The 17797-nt window shown below is 41.3% G+C and overlaps 1 protein-coding gene across 8 annotated transcripts in view; it reads right to left on the reverse strand.

The window, feature by feature from the left end:
- Nup93 (nucleoporin 93) overlaps positions 1-17797 on the reverse strand; it is a 138161-nt gene that overhangs the window by 15734 nt on the left and 104630 nt on the right. For 5 of the 8 annotated variants that reach the window (XM_021257019.2, XM_004843201.4, XM_004843202.4 and 2 more), the window contains 3 exons: positions 12516-12590; positions 3812-3901; positions 2160-2299 (listed from right to left, as the gene is read on the reverse strand). In XM_021257019.2, the coding sequence (XP_021112678.1) occupies positions 2160-2299; positions 3812-3901; positions 12516-12590 (305 nt within the window). Of the gene's footprint in view, positions 1-2159; positions 2300-3811; positions 3902-12515; positions 12591-15817; positions 15898-17043; positions 17133-17797 lie in introns of all 8 variants that reach the window. The other 3 variants (XM_087184373.1, XM_087184380.1, XM_087184393.1) reach the window with 1 other exon arrangement.

Below are 17797 nucleotides of genomic sequence, written 5' to 3' on the forward strand. Positions count from 1 at the left end.
AAATCCCCATATATTGTACACATTTGAGTCATAACTGTATAAAAAATAAAACACTCATACAACAAGGTATAGGAAACTCTGGATATAAGGTATAGAGGACCTCCTATCTTTTTTCAGGTCACCTTCCAGAATTTCTTAAAGAAATTGTTTTTATAATGAAAATGAAACACAATTTAACAAATGAATGAGTTCCTTATCAATGGAAGTATTTAAAAGCAGAGGTTAGATGAAAAAAAGAAAACACACAGATCCCAGTTTAGTCTCTTCCAACCTGAATTAAGACAACCTATGTACTGGCAAGGTTCTAGGTTGAAGCAGCCTAAATTCCTTGAGGGCTATGGAATATATATCCTGATTCAAATCTTGGAGTGTGGCAGGAAAGAGACAGACCAACTTTGTATTTTCTCAACATTTTTGGTCTTATACATAAAAATTTATTTGGGACTAGGTCTCCTTTGACATCTGGTGCATTACATCATTTCAAATATTGTATGCACACTGTCAGCATCAGCAAAAATACTTTAAAACTAAATACAATTATTCTAAACTACTGCCTTTATCAAAAGGTGTTAATGAATTCTTTAAAAGGATCCCATAAGAGACTAACACCACTGGAGTGAAAAAGAAAATAAGGTTACGATAACTACGGACAGGAAACTCCAAAATAGTGCTGTTTAGGAAATTAATGGTACAAAAATAATAATAATATGGGATGGCTTACAGAGATTTACAACAAAGGAATGCAGCCTGGTATCAGTGGTGAGGTTGAGCACCCATGTTAAGGATTAGGTTTATCCTGGAAAAAGCAGTCATACACTTATAGCCATTTAAAAAAAATTCCTTCAGGTTTTAATATTGTGTAAGAAATTCTGGCTCATATTTTGCTGACTTATAATGAGTAAATACTACTGCATACATTAGGTCCTTTATGGCTGAAGGTCTATATCACTAAAACTTCATCACAAATTCAGCCATTATTTTATAAACCCTTTATGACCAGGCTAGAGGGGTAAAAAACAATTGGGGTTTCAGATTTTTCCTAACAAAGGAATGGAGGGTAGTAAGTATGTCTGATGGTGTCAATTCATGTAGTGATTGTTTAATTAATATAGTATTTGGTATAAAAACCTGTTCTCTGAATTACCTCAGTTACACACAAGGAAACTGTATGAGTTCCTAATGAGGTATTTTGTTGACAAAGGGCAACCACGCGACAAGGCTGCTGGCAGGTGCAGAGGCCCGGTGGCAAAGGGATGCAATTTAGCAAGTACATTCAACTGGGCTTTCTTTTCTCCAGCCAGCAGAGAGAGGCCCAGCACCCTGTCTCAGAAATAAAGAGAGTCTGTTGCACACTCATGACAACCCCTGCTGGCCCATTCAGATCTAGAAGAAGTATCCACAGGGAGGGAAAAATGGCACAGGCCCTACTAATGAAGGGGACAATAGTTAGGCCACAGCCACAAGCTCCTCAGCAACCACCTCCAATTAGTGAGGAGGTGGCAAAGGGGCCCAGGCACAAATCACAGGCATTAGCAGCTGGGAAAGACCCTGACTCACAGTGATGAACTGAACTGAGCCAGAAGGAAAGTCAAGCTAAAGGGGCCTTCAGTCATAATCCTGTTTATTGATGTGGTTCAGCCATTACTCCTAGGCTTTTGTTTTCTCTCAGCATTATAACTTTTACTCCCAGCAATATTATTGCCTTACTCTGGGAAGGCCCCTTTAGCCTGACTTTCCTTCTGGCTCAGTTCAGTTCATCACTGTGAGTCAGGGTCTTTCCCAGCTGCTAATGCCTGTGATTTGTGCCTGGGCCCCTTTGCCACCTCCTCACTAATTGGAGGTGGTTTGCTGAGGAGCTTGCGGCTGTGCCCTAACTATTGTCCCCTTCATTACGGCCTAATAATCATGGTGTCTCCACATTAAGGGGACAGAGAGCAGAGAAAGAAACATAGAAGTCTAACAGTGCTCCCTGGTCAGGAAGTGTCTGACAGCAGAACTACTTTTCAGCCTCACTCAATCTGTATCAACTACACCAGCCATGGTGCACTTAGCCCGAGGACTGTTTAAGACGGAGAAAGAGCTGCCCTTGGGGGATGGGGGATGGGGGATGGGGGATGGGGGATGGGAAAGCCAGCCCCACTGTGGTTTTGCTGCCTTACCTCTGCTCAAGGTATCCCAAGGCCTGCCTGACAAAGTCCATGCGCACTTCCAAGCTGTTTCGGCTCTTCAGGGTATCACCAGCCGGTACCAACAACACATCTGTCATTTGTTTTACCATGGTCCACATGTCAGAAATGTTCTGTGTATAAATGAGACTACATGTGACAATGCTGCAGGGCCAGAGAATTTATTTGGTTGTTAGAGCACTCTGACTTGAATGGTAGACAGGGTGAGGATTGGGGGAGGAGGGAGGCTAATGTCTTCTAAGAGCCCCAGACTCAAACTCAGTGCAAAAGCTTTGCCTCTGCCCTGCCAGCCACCAGGGTTCTACCTAACGATGAGCAGCCCCCACCCCAGGTTGGTTTTTAGATCAATTGCCATTCTGGGCCTGACATAACCACCTACATAATTAAAGCCACATAAAAGTACAAGAACACTGAATCTCAGTGGGTTATCCCTTAAGAGAGACTGAATACATTTATAATTGTCCAGAGCTCTAGGAATTTAAACTCAAGTGCTACGTATTAGTCCTTACAAGGTTATCTGAATTTCTTAAGGCTTAAAATAAGAGTTTAACCTAAATAATCTAGGCTTTGTCCTTCCAGAGACTCTCCAAGAAACCACAGCTCTCACCCTATTTTGTGAACCTTGGGCCTTCCATTTTCCTTCCCACTCACTCCCTTCAAAAGCACCTCTCAGGAAAGAGCAGCATTTTTTCCTTTGTGTTACTAACATACAGGGGGGCTCCTGCTCTGGAGTCCTCCTGGCCATAAATCTCTCCTTAAAAATATGTTCCCTGAACCCTTGCAATACTCTTAAAAAGGACAGCACCAAGTAGAGAAACACAGGTTTATACTTTTCCCAAAGCAAAAGAGAAAAACCTGTGGTTTCTCTGAAAAATTAAACTACAGAATACCTAGCTAAATGTGACCGGGGGAGGGGTGTGTGTGTGATTAGTGCATTCTTACTTTCTTCTCTAGATCTGTTTGTACTACCTTATGTTTTGCTATTTACAAAACTACGTGCATGTTGGAAAAAGCTATAACATAAAATCTGTGTGTAGATTCTTGCTTCTAGAATAGCACTTCCTCCTTTTTTTTCTTCTAGCCACCCAACCCATCCACCCATTCATCCACTCTTTGTTTTATTGCTTCCCCCCACAAAAAATCTAGCCAGGGATAAAGAGTAGAGGGGAAATAAAAACTTGGCAAGGAGGGGGTGTGAGAGAGGAATGGAATGAGTGGCATGTGAAAAATGCTCATAGAAACCCTACCTAAGGGCCGGGGATTTAGCTCAATGGCACCATGCCTGCCTCGCAAGTGCAAGGTCCTGAGTTCGATCCCCGGTACCAACAAAAAAAAGACCCTAGAAAATTGGTGAGCAGAGAGACAGAGGCTGACAGGATTTCAAAGCAAAGATAGCTCAAGAAGAACACTTGTGACTAATAATTGATCCTGGGTGGACCTTTTGAAGATGCATTTTAAAAGCCATTAAAAAAAAAACACCACTCCAAAATTATGTAAAATAAAACTGAAGACCAGTTAACATTTTATTCCATGGAACAGAATCTCTTCAGCAGTTCTTAGCAAACTGCTAATCCCATCTGAACGTGAGACCTCACCTTTCTACTTGGATTAGCATTGGGCAATACCTTATCATTCAGGCGGGGAACTGTACCACAGAGGTCCACGAGGTTAGGCTGTAGTTGCCCACTGACAATCTTCTCATTATAGATATAAATCTGAAATGATGGAAAGCAAAGTAAATGGCACAATTTCCATTTTCACTTCTTTTCAAGACCTCCTCAACAGTTCTGAAACCAGCAAATGATCAGTAGAAGCTTCCGCCACCTTCATTCCATATCCACACTGGTTAGCTCCTCAGCTCTGCATTGGCTGTGAGCAACACACCAGGTAACTGCTACCTGAGCTTTCCAACACCTGAAGAATGAAACCAAGTTGATCCTGGGTTGGAGAGCCACAGGCAAGGAGAAGGGAGCAAGGATGATGGAAGGGACTCAATTGCTGCTTCCTAAAAACCATGCTAAAATCTGGTGAAATTCTAACCAAAGGACTGATTGGCCTCAGGTTAGGGCTCACAGACTAAAAAAGTCTACAGCCTCTACATGTGTCAGAATAGCAGTTGCTGCACGTCTGGAATATTTGTCCTACAAAGAACCTGCTCTTTAGGTAAACATAAAAAAATGGAGGATGACAGTATCACTTGGCTTCCAGGACCATTATAAAGATTAAATAAAATGGTTTTAAATTACAAGTCTTTTTTTTACTAAATAAGCATTTATTAGGGGCCTTCCCTTTGTAAGGTACTGTGTTTCAATACGGGACATAAAGAATTGCTCTCCACTGGAGAGGATGGCCATGTAACACAAGTATTTGATATCACTGTGTGCTAAGTGTTAGTTTTTGCAGATGCAAACCAAAGTTTCTCTCCTCAGAAGCTTATTTCATTAGGTCTGCACTCCTGGTGGCGGCCATGGCAATGGAGGGAGTCACCCACACATAATGAAGGTGAAATTTAAAGTATGTCAATGTGTAGGGGGAGTAAGAAGAGAGAGATCTAAAAATTGGAGCAGATGGAAATAGCTGAAGGCCAGTGGTAAACCAAGGAGTTGGAAGGAGGAGGAACTCGCTTTGGGAAGCTGATGAAGCTGGCTTCAGCCACTTGGAGTTCTTAATAGCAATGGTACTATACATGCAGCTATTGCCAGTGGTAAAGGAGAAAGACTTTAAAAAGACACTTATGACATGTCTTTCAACAAGGAGTAGAAAAGGGATTTCAGCCTACCAGGTATTCAGTTCATGCAGAACTCCAGTGTCTAATTAATTGGCAACTGAAGATAGAGACCTCCATCAAACCACACAAGGTTGAAAGTTTCTCACAGCCCTTTCCTTCCCTCTATAGCTGCCATCAGTTTTTGCCTCCAACTCCTACTCCAGGTTAAGGGAAAAAGAAAGTGAGTAGTGCTGAGAGCCACAAGTGGCACTGATGAGTTGCCGTAAAGTCATGGGAGTTGGTAACGGCTGGGGACAGGTTCCTTGGCTACTGGTCATGTAGGACAATCTTAAAGAGGAAAGAAACCAACAACCCTCAGCTCAAGAGACAGGAATGTGGTCCCTCCACTCCTGGCCCAGAGGAAGGGGCTTCTGGGCCACCATCCATCCCGCCACTCCTAGCCCAGAGGAAAGGGCTTTTGGGCCGCCATCTGTCCCGCTGCTCCCAGCCCAGAGGAAGGGGCTTCTGAGCTGCCATCCCACTGCTCCTGGTCCAGAGGAAGGGGCTTCCCGGCCACCATCCCTCCCACCGCTCCCAGCCCAGAGGAAAGGGCTTTTGGGCCACCGTCCATCCCCCCATTCCTGGCCCAGAGGAAAGGGCTTTTGGGTCACCTTCTGTCCTGAACTGCTCCCGGCCCAGAGGAAGGGGCTTCTGGGCCACCATCCCTATCACCACTCCCGGCCCCTGTCCCACCTCTCCTAGCTCAGAGGAGGTAAGCTGCATGGGTGCCAACAGCACCCCCCCACCCCACCAGTCAAAATGAGAAAACATGTAAATAAGTCTCAAAACCAGACTTCCAGATCACCTACAGCAACCCCAAAGTGAAATGAGATGGAACACTCTGATACTCAACCACCTGGACCCACTGAACTGGCAACAAAAGGGGATCTGGAAAAAATGAAATCAGAAATAAATTTTCAGATAACAGGAGAAATTGTGCTCCTGGCGCAAGACATGATTAAAAAATCTAGAGAGGAGCTCAGGAACATGATGAAATCCCAACATAGGAAACAAATGGAATCCATAAAACAGATGCAAATAGATTTCCAGGACATGAAAAACTCCATTGAAAGTCTATGCAGCAGAATGAGCCAATGTGAGGACAGAATTTCAGATACAGAAGATAAGGCTGCAATTAATGATCAGGAAAAGAAAAATTGCTTCAAAATTATAAGGGAACACAAGAAATCAATCCAGCAGCTGCTAGACGATGCAAAGAAGAATAACATAAGATTGATTGGAGTCAATGAAGAAACAGGAGTGCAGATGACATAAAAAAACTCTTCGCAGAAATAATGGCAGAAAACTTCCCAAGCAAGGGAAAAGAACTTGACATATAGATAAGTGAGGCATATAGGACTCCAAATAGCCTTGGAATCTACACATAGGCATATAATTGTTAAGATACCAGAAACTCAACAGAAGAACAAAGTTCTACAAGCAGTTAGAGAAAAGAAACAAATCACATACAAAGGAAAGCCCATCAGAATCACACCAGACTTCTCAACACAAACCATCAAGGCAAGAAGAGCTTGGAGTGACATATTCCAAGCCCTAAAAGAAAACAGCCTCCAACCCAGATTGATGGACCCTGCAAAACTATCTTTCAAAATGGATGGAGAAATAAGATACTTTCATGACAAAGAGCACCTTAGGAACTTCGTGAATACCAAACCAGCACTCCAAAGAATTTTACACAATATCCTAGGAACAGACATTGAGGATCACAACCCCAGGAAGCAAAGCAGAATGAACCCATCGGGCATGACAAGAAATTAAATGTAAAGGGGGAGAACCCAACAAAAAGAAAAAGGCATGGCAATGACAAGTCAATACGTTTCAGTTATAACCATCAACGTTAATGGTCTCAATTCACCAATCAAAAGAAAGAGACTGGCAGAATGGGTCAAGAAGCAAAATCCAACAATATGCTGCATAAAAGAAACACATATAATTCAAAAGGAAACTCACAGACTGAAAGTTAAAGGGTGGAAAACAATATTCCATGAGACGGGAACCCGAAAAAAAGCAGGAGTAGCTATTCTCTTTGCAGATCAAGTAGATTTCAAACCAACACTGATTAAGAGAGACGAAGAAGGACACTACATCCTGGTAAAGGGAACAATCCAAGAGGAAGAGATGACAATCATAAATATCTATGCACCAAACACTAGTGCACCCAACTATATAAAACAAATACTAACAGACATGAAAAGTCATATATGCACTAATACAATTGTAGTGGGGGACCTCAACACCCCACTGTCACAAATAGATAGATCAACTAGACAAAAAATAAGTAACGAAATACTAGAACTCAATCGAACTCTTGAACAAATGAACTTAACAGATGTTTACAGAGTCTTCCACTCCACAACATCAGAATATACATTCTTCTCAGCTGCACATGGGTCATTCTCAAAAACAGACCACATACTCACACACAGAACATGTTTAAGTAAGTGCAAAGGAACTGAAGTGTTCCCCTGTATATTATCAGACCATAGTGTGATGAAATTGGAGATCCATAGCAAAAGAAACTCAAAAAATTTCATAAACGCTTGGAAATTGAACAACACACTTCGGAATAACCAATGGGTCACAGAGGAAATTAAAGAAGAAATCAGACAGTTCTTTCAATTAAATGACAATGAGAATACAACATATTGGAATCTATGGGACACAATGAAAGCAGTCTGACGAGGGAAATTCATAGCAATGAATACGCATATTAGGAAAACAGAATGAGCCCAATTAAACAATCTGATGCTGAACCTCAAGCTTCTAGAAAATGAAGAGCAGGACAAACCCAAAGCTCATACAAGAGAGGAAACTATAAAGATCAGAAGAGAAATCAATGCAATGGAGACTAAGAGAACGATACAAAAAAATCAATGAAGCCAAGAGTTGGTTCTTCAAAAGAATCAACAAACTTGACAAACCCTCAGCCAATCTTGTCAGAAAAAGGAAAGAAAAGGCCCAAATCCATGCAATTAGGAATGAAAAGGGTGAAATGACAACAGACCCAACAGAAATCCAGAGGGTCATCAATACTTACTTCCAGAATGTATAAGCCAATAAGATGGACAACACAGGAGAAATGGACAGATTCCTAGATACATATGAATTACCAAAGTTGAACGAAGAAGACCTAAAAATTCTAAACAACCCAATGTCAACCAATGAAATTGAAAATGTAATTAAAATCTTATCAACTAAGAAAAGCCCGGGCCCTGATGGCTTCACTGCTGAATTCTACAAGACATTTAGAGAGGAACTGCTGCCACTACTGTTTAAACTCTTCAATGAAATTGAAAGGGAAGCAATACTCTCAAATTCACTCCTGGAAGCAAGCATCACCTTGATCCCCAAAGCAGAGAAAGACTCAACTGAAAAAGAGAACTATAGGCCAATCTCTCCAATGAACATAGATGCAAAAATCCTTAATAGGATACTGGCAAATAGAATGCAGAAGATCATCAAGAAGATCATACACCCTGATCAAGTGGGATTCATCCCAGGGATGCAGGGATGGTTCAACATATGCAAATCAATCAATGTAATACACTATATCAATAGAGCCAAGGACAAAAACTCATATGGTTATCTCCATAGATGCAGAAAAAGCATTTGACAAAATCCAACACGCATTTATGATAAAAACCCTACAAAAAATTGGAATAGATGGTCTCTACCTCAAACTAATAAAAGCCATCTATGAAAAACCAACAGTCAGTATCATACTAAATGGTCAAAAACTGAAATTCTTCACATTAAAATCAGGAACAAGACAAGGATGTCCACTATCACCACTCTTGTTCAATATAGTTCTGGAAACATTAGCCACGGCAATTAGACAAGAGAAAGAAATAAAAGGAATAAAGATAGGAAATGAAGAAGTCAAATTGTCATTATTTGCAGATGACATGATACTGTATACAGAAGACCCTAAGAACTTGACCAAAAGTCTTCTAGACATAATAACCAAATTCAGTCAAGTAGCTGGTTACAAGGTCAACACACAAAAATCAATAGATTTCCTCTACACAAATGACAGACTCACTGAGAGAGAAATAGGGCAAATAATTCCTTTCACAATAGGATCGAAAACACTGAAATACCTAGGAATCAAGCTAAGGAAAGAAATCCAAGAGCTCTTCTCTGAAAACTACGGCACTCTGAAAAGAGAGATTGAAGATGATAGCAGAAAATGGACAGACATCCCTTGCTCCTGGGTAGGAAGGATTAATAGAGTGAAAATGGCCATACTTCCAAAACTGCTATATAGATTTAATGCAATTCCAATTGAGATCCCAGCAGCATACTTCACGGACCTTGAGAAAACAATCCAAAAATTCATTTGGAACAAGAAGAGACCCAGAACAGCAAAAGCAATTCTAGGTAACAGAGACATGGCAGGGGGTATCACAATCCCCAACCTGCAACTCTACTACAAAGCTACTGTGATAAAAACAGCATGGTACTGGCAAAGAAACAGACTTCAGGATCAGTGGAACAGATTAGAAGATGCAGAAACAACGCCAGACACACTCAGCCATCTCATCTTTGATAAAGGAGCCAAACACCCTCACTAGAGGAAAGATAGCCTCTTTAATAAATAGTGCTAGAAAAACTGGGCTTCAACTCGCCAAAGATTAAAACTAGACCTGTATCTCTCACCATGCACTAAACTAAAATCAAAATGGATTAAAGATCTAAATATTAAAATAGAAACTCTGAACCAGTTGGAACAGAGGTTAGGTAGAACTCTTGAAGATATCAGTGAAGGAAAAGATTTTATGAACAAAACCTCAGTTGCCCATGAACTACCACAAACAATCAACAAATGGGATCTCTTCTTATTAAAAAGCTTCTGCACAGCAAAAGAAACCACCAGCAGTGCGAAGAGACAACCCACAATGCGGGAAAAAATCTTTACCTGCTTTTCCCCAGACAAAGGTCTACTATCTCATATCTATAAAGAACTTAAAAAGATCAGACCTCCCAAATTTAAAGACCCAATCCAAAAATGGACATCTGAAATGAACAGACATTTCTCAGACAAAGAAGTAGACATGGCAAATAAACATATGAAAAAATGTTCAACATCACTGGTCATTTGAGAGATGCAAATGAAAACAATGCTGAGATTCCACCTCACTCCAGAAAGAATGGCTATCATGAAATCAACCAATAACAAATGCTGGCGGGGCTGTGGGGAAAGAGGAACCCTGCTCCACTGCTGGTGGGAGTGTAGACTGGTGCAACCACTGTGGAAATCAGTATGGAGATACCTCAATGTGGGAAATGGTAGAATTCAGCTATCTAGTTGTAAGAACAGATCACAAGAAGTTTGTAAACTAAGAGAATTAAGTTGTTTCTGGGAAATTCCACAAGTCTGTTTGTTAAAAGAATGCCAGAAAACTTTGAGACCTTGTAAAAGTCTCACAGGAGAAAAACAGGTTTTCCTAGTTTTCTTATTTACCATTTTCCGGGATCAGACTCTATGGGTGGTAAGAGAGATACGACTCACTATACACATCTGTGATGTTTATGGTGGGCTGGTGGGCTTGATTTTTGGCTAAAGTCGTCCTGCTCTCTTGATACTATCTGATAAGAAGAGGGCTTCGGTGTGCTCTTTGATGTACAAGATTGGTGAATGGAAACAGGGGACTTGTGAATTCGCCTGTAGCTTTTATGAGTCACTTAAAGTCATTTGTCACCAGAGGTTAAAATCAGAAAGATGATAGCCAGAATAACTAAGCTGCTTTCCTACATGTATAAAAGCCTTGCTTCTTTCCTTTGTGATTGTCAAATAGTGCCAGAGGAATTAAACTGATGTTTGTCCCCCAGGCTGTCTCCTTTTCTTTCTTTAAAAGTTGGTGCTTTCCGGGGTTCCAGGTCTCCCTCAAGAGAGACCTTTATTAAAATAAAAATCAACACCTCAAAGAACTAGGACTGGAAGTCCCATTTGACCCCGCTATTCCACTGCTGGGGATCTTCCCCAAAGAATTAAAAGAATCATACCACAGTGATATATGTGCACCCATGTTCATAGCAGCACAGTTTGTGATAGCTAAAACTTGGAAACAGCCCAAATGCCCATCAACTGGAGATTGGATAAAGAAAATGTGGGTTTTTTATAAAATGGAGTACTACTCAGCTATAAAAAATGAGAAATTAGAGACATTTATAGCTAAATGGATGCACATTGAGGTGACACTCTTAAGTGAAATAAATAGGACACACATGTATAAACACCAAATAGTTTTTCTGATGTGAGAAACTGAAAGTGTAAATAAGGACTAAAATGTATAATAGGTAATGTGAAATAGGAAGAAAAGGGGCAAAGGGGAAGGAAGTGGGAGGGGTAGGGGATAGAAAAGAAGGGTATGGAATTAATATGAGAAAATGGAAAAATAGGAACAAAATCTTTGTAAATAGGGAGGAATGGAGGGGTTGAAGGGAGGGCTGGGCAACGGTGAAAAAGAAGAACCAAGAGAGACTATGTAAAGGTGCAAATTTCCAACGATGAATGCCATTATATTGTATACCTAAAATGTACCAATGATTAGAATGAATAATCGATAATGCAAAATAGGAAGATAATTTCCAAAGGGGTAGGGGTAGTGGGAGGGGCAGGGGAAAAGAAAGAAGGGAAAGGAAAAATGCTGAGAAATGGAAAAAATGGAAATAAAGTCTTTGTAAATAGGGAAGGGTGGAGGGGGTGAAGGGAGGGCTAGGAATGGGGAAAAAATAAGAACCAAGATGCATCATGTAAAGGTACAATTCCCAATGAGAAATGTAATTGTGTTGTATACCTAAAATGTACCAATAAAAGTATTTTAGAAAAACAAAAAGAAAAAAAAGAGAGAGAGAGACAGGAATGTTTGTCCTTCTTGATACTTTGTGGAAGAAAATGGCAAAGTATAATAAAACACAGTCATCTGGTACTATTTTATTCAAAAAGGCAATCCCAGGTATGCCCTGTCCTCGGGACAGTTACAATCCAATAGAAAGTTTGTGGTTACCATAGAGAACCCCAATCCACTCCCTTGCTATTGTATGGTCATGATCAACAGTCAGAAGAATGACCCCCAATATATCAGGAGCTTTGCCAAGACAGCAATGACATTAAGTAGCACTCAGTACACTATGCTCACTAAGCAGAAAAGCATTCAGGAAATTTCTCTCAACAAAAGGTGAAAGAAGGATTTCTGATCATACCACCAGCTCACAGGTAATTCAGTTAATACAGAGCCACAGGCCATGCAGCACAGTTACTCAGGGCTTTACTGTACACGCTGCTAATGCCAACAATGCAAACAGGATGCCCTGATTAGTGTAGAGGGCAGATTTCAATTTCTCCTCATTAAATCTGAGTCCTTCTATTACCCTATTTGGTAGAATTCTCCAGTGGCCTGTGTGGTAAAATGTTAACCAGTTCTCTAAATAAAAACCCAACTTGCCTTAGGGTTTGACTTTCACATGAAGACATTTTTGACTTCTCTGAGGCTCACAAGGAATTTCCTGGATTAACTCTTCCTTGAGAGCAGACTCACCTGCTGGGCATAGGCCATCTCAACAGCATCCATAGCGCTTCGACCAGGGGGGCCCACATCAGTTATGTAACTTGGCTGTAGATAAAGACAGATGCAGAATTGGTTAAGAAGATGTGAAGAAATAAAAATCACACAAACATATCTCTGTCTGTAACAGAGCTATGAGGAGTCTATTTCCTACTTAAAACTTCCTTAAACAGGGTGGGGTGGCAGTGGCCTGTAATCCCAGCACTTGGGAGGCTGAAGCAGGAGGATCACCTCACGATCAGCCTTGGCTACATAGCGAGTTCAAGGTCAGCCTGAACTGCAGAGTGATAACTTTTCTCAAAGAACTAAAAACAAACAAACACCCCTGAAAACTTCCTTGAAATGATGATTTTGGGGTTTCAATAAAATGAAACTCAACCATAAACACAGGAGATCAAGCACGGGCTTGGATTAATTAAAAAGCAATGGGGGGCTGGGGATTTAGCTCAGTGGTTCTGCCGCCTGCCTCAAAGGCACAAGGTCCTGAGTTCATCCCCAGTACCAAAAAACAAAAAGCAATGGGAATCTGGATAAGCCTATCAATGACTCAATGACTATCTGTGGAAAAGTACATTCTGCTGATATTTGGTTTTAATCCTAAGCCCCCCTCCACCTCATCTCTCTCCTTCACACCGGTGAAACCATAGTTTTATCCATGTGCCTCCTGCTTTCATTGATCCTATCAGGCAGCTAAGGGGACACTCCATAGGGTCACATCAGGTTCAGAGATTTCTAATTTTAAGTCTACATTAAGACAATAACTACTGATTAATTTTGCACAAAGGCGGGTTTTAAACCCTCAGTTCTAGAGAATGAATCCACTCTCTGGGACATCTAAGTCCTAGGAGGGCCACTTCACTACTTGCTTTTCCAATGTGAAGTAAAGCACACTGACTTGGAGCCTCAGATCCCTGTCAGTGAAAAGAAGGCCTTGCCCTTGGTGTCCTTGAAAGGCCCCTCTCAGCTTGGATTTACAACAATCACTGGTATTAGAAAAACTTAAAGGGTTTACTAACTTTGGTAGATGATGCTGGCTTGGTTAACCCATTCCCAATCTCTACTTCTCACCTCTATTCCCTGCCACCTTTCGGATCAGCATATGGAGTTAAATATATCCAAAGGTGTGCAGGTAAATTTATTTAATGATTAGCTCTTGGAGAAGGGGATCTGACATGTAGCATTTGCTCGTTTCTGTGATATAAATATTCCTACCATGGCAGATTTCTAGCTACCTGAGATGATATCAACTAGACTGCAAAGTCTCTGAAAATGTAAGTGTTGGCCCAAGAGATGGCCTCTACACACCATTGACTATACCTTTTTCTAGCCTCCACTATACCTAGGAATGATCATCTGCCCTAGTTCTAACCAATGAGATGTAAACCCAAGACGTTAAACATTTGAAGACAGCTTCTTTTCCTGAAAAAGAGAGGGAAAGAGCCTGGCATGACTTTTCAGATTTCTCCCTTTCAGCTTTGAATACAAATGAGATGACCAAAATGATAACAGCTATGCTGTGAGCCTAAAGTAAGTAGATGTGCTCTATATAGTGGTGTACAAAGATAATAACAAGAGCTACATTAATTGAGCATTTAGTATTTGCCAAGCACTGTCTGAATTCCCATGTATTAACTCCATAACGGAAAAATACATATTTTTATTATATATATTTCACACAAAGGCACACAGAAAGGTGAAATAATTGGCCCAAGTTCCCTCCAGTAGGGAGCAAGGTTTGAACCTACACTCTAGCTCACTATACTCTTCATCATTACAGCAACCTGCCTTCCAGGACAGCTTGGGCAACTTCCCCAGGATAGCTATCACAGAACAATAGACAGTGTGATTAAAAATCCTAACTCCCATGATTTACTAGCTATGTGATCGTGAGCATACTGCTTATCAATTTTAAGCCTTATTTAGCTATAAAATGGGGTTAGTAATGATACCTGCAAGATAAGTTTGGGATAAAGATTAAATACAGAAATAGTACAGTTATTCTCGGTATTCACGGAGTGTGGGTTCCAAGATCCCCTGCAGATACCAAAATCTACAGATCCTTAAGCCTTTTAAATAAAATGGCATAATATTTGCATATAATCTACAATCTTTCCTGTACACTTGAAATCACCTCCAGATTACCTGTAATATCTACTTCAATGTAATAAGTAGTTGTTACATTGTATGGTTTAGGGAGTAATGACAAGAGAAAAGTTTGTACATGTTTAGTAAAGACATGATCCCCTCCCCATTGGATTATCTGTGATCTACAGTTGGGTGAATCCATGAATGTGGAACCCACAGACACAGAGGGCCGACTGCGCTTACCTCACAGCACTGTTGTGAGGAGTAAGTAAAGACCTCAGTACAGTGCCTACCACATGGCCAATAAATGCTAGCTGTGGGTTTACTGTGTAAGCCAAAACTAAACAACTATATTGAGCATGTGAACCAGTCTTATGCTGAACAATGGATAGATATGGACACTACAGGAATATGACCTAAAAGAAAGTATTTTACTTTGCACTGGCTACAAAGCCTCTTATTTTTCTACAAAGAACACTCTTTGTTTGAATGGAAACCCTCACCAGCACATTTTCCACTTCTGGACTAATTCTGAGTGTTTGCAGTAATACTGTGTTGAGGACTGTTGTGTAAGATAGCCACTTCTCTGGAAAAGATTTATTTGAAAGCTGAAGATCCCAGTCTTTTTAAAGAACAGAGCACTCAAAGTCCAATAACCTAGTTGGAGAAAGGAAAAGAATAGGATTACTGCATTTCTGTAAGGACAGGGTTGTTTGAGCTATCCTTGAACAGCCTTGAGAAATATTTTTTGGTACTTAAAGTCTAATTTTTTAAATTATCCATTTAAAAAGCAGTTGGTTTTCAGCCTTCAAATTTCCATGTAAATTAATTTTGTCTAATGTTCTTGTTTTCAAAAGTCCCTCTCCTTCAACTGCCCTTGGCCAAGCTGCTATTTCAGCATACACAAAGTCAATTATCCATCCACAGGATATGTATGCACATTCCTGAGCAGAGGAACTAGCAAATATTCAGCAGGAATTCCACAGCCAGGGCTGCCCAGGGGCTGCAAAAGTGGGTGCCATTATGGTTGTGTGGGAATAACATTCCAAATGCCTTCAACCTGAGTTTATCTGCTTTGGGGCTTGGCCACACCACAGTAGAGACAGCAGGATAGGATAAAAGGAGCAGGGAATAAGACTAGAAAAATAGGGAAGATTAGAGGGCACAGCCAGAAAGGAAAAGATGCTCACCAGGAGCCCGGAGATACACAGACAAATAGCAGCCTTCTGGAGACAAATCTGGAATGGGCTTCTCAGAGTAGATGGTGTTCCTAAAATAGCCGTCCCAGGACAGGGTGGCAGGAGGAAATTACAAACTTTTTAATTTAGCACCTACTTTTGCACAAAGTATATCCAAGAATGAATACAATTTTTCCCATGGAGGGCATACTGGGAGGAGGAATATAATGAACCCTCTTTGCAAAATAAGTAGAGAGTGAAAAAAAAAATACTGTTGTACTACAGAAGGAAGAAAGTTTAATTTCTAAGTGGAACATTTAGGCTTTAGGTGAGCAAAAAGGAACCAAAGTGTTAAATCTGCATTTGGCTAAATGAGCCTAGCACTATTAAGGGAAGAGGAAAAAACAAAACAAAATGAACAAACAAACAAAATACAACACCAACTGGGAACAAGAAAACTAGGATTCTAAGTGGAACCCAACTAATGACTATGTGACCCTGTTCTTTGGCCATCCATATGGTAAAACATCACAGCAATTAAAAAAATGACACAAACCTACATGTGAAAACCTAGAGAAAACTCTAAAATAAGTAAAACATGAAACAAAAAATTATGCCAAATTACAGAACATAACACAAGCAATAACACCAATTATGGTTGGGAACTGTAGGGTATACATAAGCACATAAACATGAAACTGAGAGGAAACTGGAAGGATGTTCCTATTGCCAGAAGTCACCTTTAGATGGGGACAGAGGAGAGCAGTTTTCCCAAATAGGCGGGTCTATCAACTTCTACCATCAGAACAACAAACAGGGAGAGAAAATGGCCACCCAGGGGATGGGAGGGCAGCAAGGGTGAAGAGCTCTAAATTGGCACTGGAGAAAAGTAGATACCTTGAGATGGGGGCAAAAGATGAAGTCTGATATGGGAGGATAAATGAAAAGAAAATCCAGCTGAACTAAAATCCAGTGTTTAGAGGGTATCTGAAGGCAAATCAGACCATTCCTGGATAGCGGTACTCTCAACCCCTACCCTTCACCCCAGACCTGGCTTACATGCCATCTTAGGAGAGGACTGAACTGCCAGAAGGGAGCCAACCACTCAGTGATGGCCTGGCTGACTGAATAGACTTACACTCACTCTATCCTTCCAGCTGGGCGCAGCAAAGTGATATATTCAACACGGGGATTCAGAGAAGCTGAAACACTGTAGGACCGAATGAACTGTCACGCACCCAGGATCTGTATCTTGTTAACAATTGCGCTCCAAAGCCTGCTAGCGGTGGGACACACCCACATCTGGTAACCGACAGTGGTCCGGCACCTGCAAGGGGAGGAATACACCGCTGGCTAGTAAATGGTAGCACTCCAGCACTGGCGAATAGCAGAACTGTGGGGAGAGAGAAGCCACGCCCTACACAGATTTTTTTTTAAAAAGGCCGCCCACTGCACCCACATACAATGGGAGCACTCTGTGTGGAACATTCAGTGCCCTACCCATAATTCCCAGCAAGCTTTGTATGTGTGGGTATGGGGGCGGGGTGTCCCTCCTACCTGAGGACTGCAAGGGGCAGGAAAAACCAGTTGTGCACAAATATAAAGGGCTGGAGGTGGATCTGTGAGCAGAGTCACTGGCACATAGGTCAGACAGTGATATGGTGGAGCCAGAACAGACAAGCCTGAGATGGTATGAGGTCACGTCCACTACCCGGCCCTGGGAGAGGGGAGTCCCTCACCCAAGCCTGGGGCCAGCACTAAGTTCTGCAGGCAGGTGGGTTAGGACAGATAAACATCTTTGGACAGGGCCTGTGACCCACTGCAGGCCCCCATGGATCCAATTTCCTTAATCATTTTTGGGGATAAACATCTCCATGTCTCTCTGCCTTCCCTCCAGGGGCTTTCACTGTCTAATATATGGCCAAAAAGCCACTAGCCCTTGTACTATTCACTATCTCTCTGTCCAAAGATGTTTATCTGTCCTAGCCCACC

Source organism: Heterocephalus glaber, unplaced genomic scaffold (assembly GCF_053883595.1).
Source record: "Heterocephalus glaber isolate CG9 unplaced genomic scaffold, H.glaber_assembly_v1.0 deba00000071, whole genome shotgun sequence".
NCBI lineage: Eukaryota > Metazoa > Chordata > Mammalia > Rodentia > Bathyergidae > Heterocephalus > Heterocephalus glaber.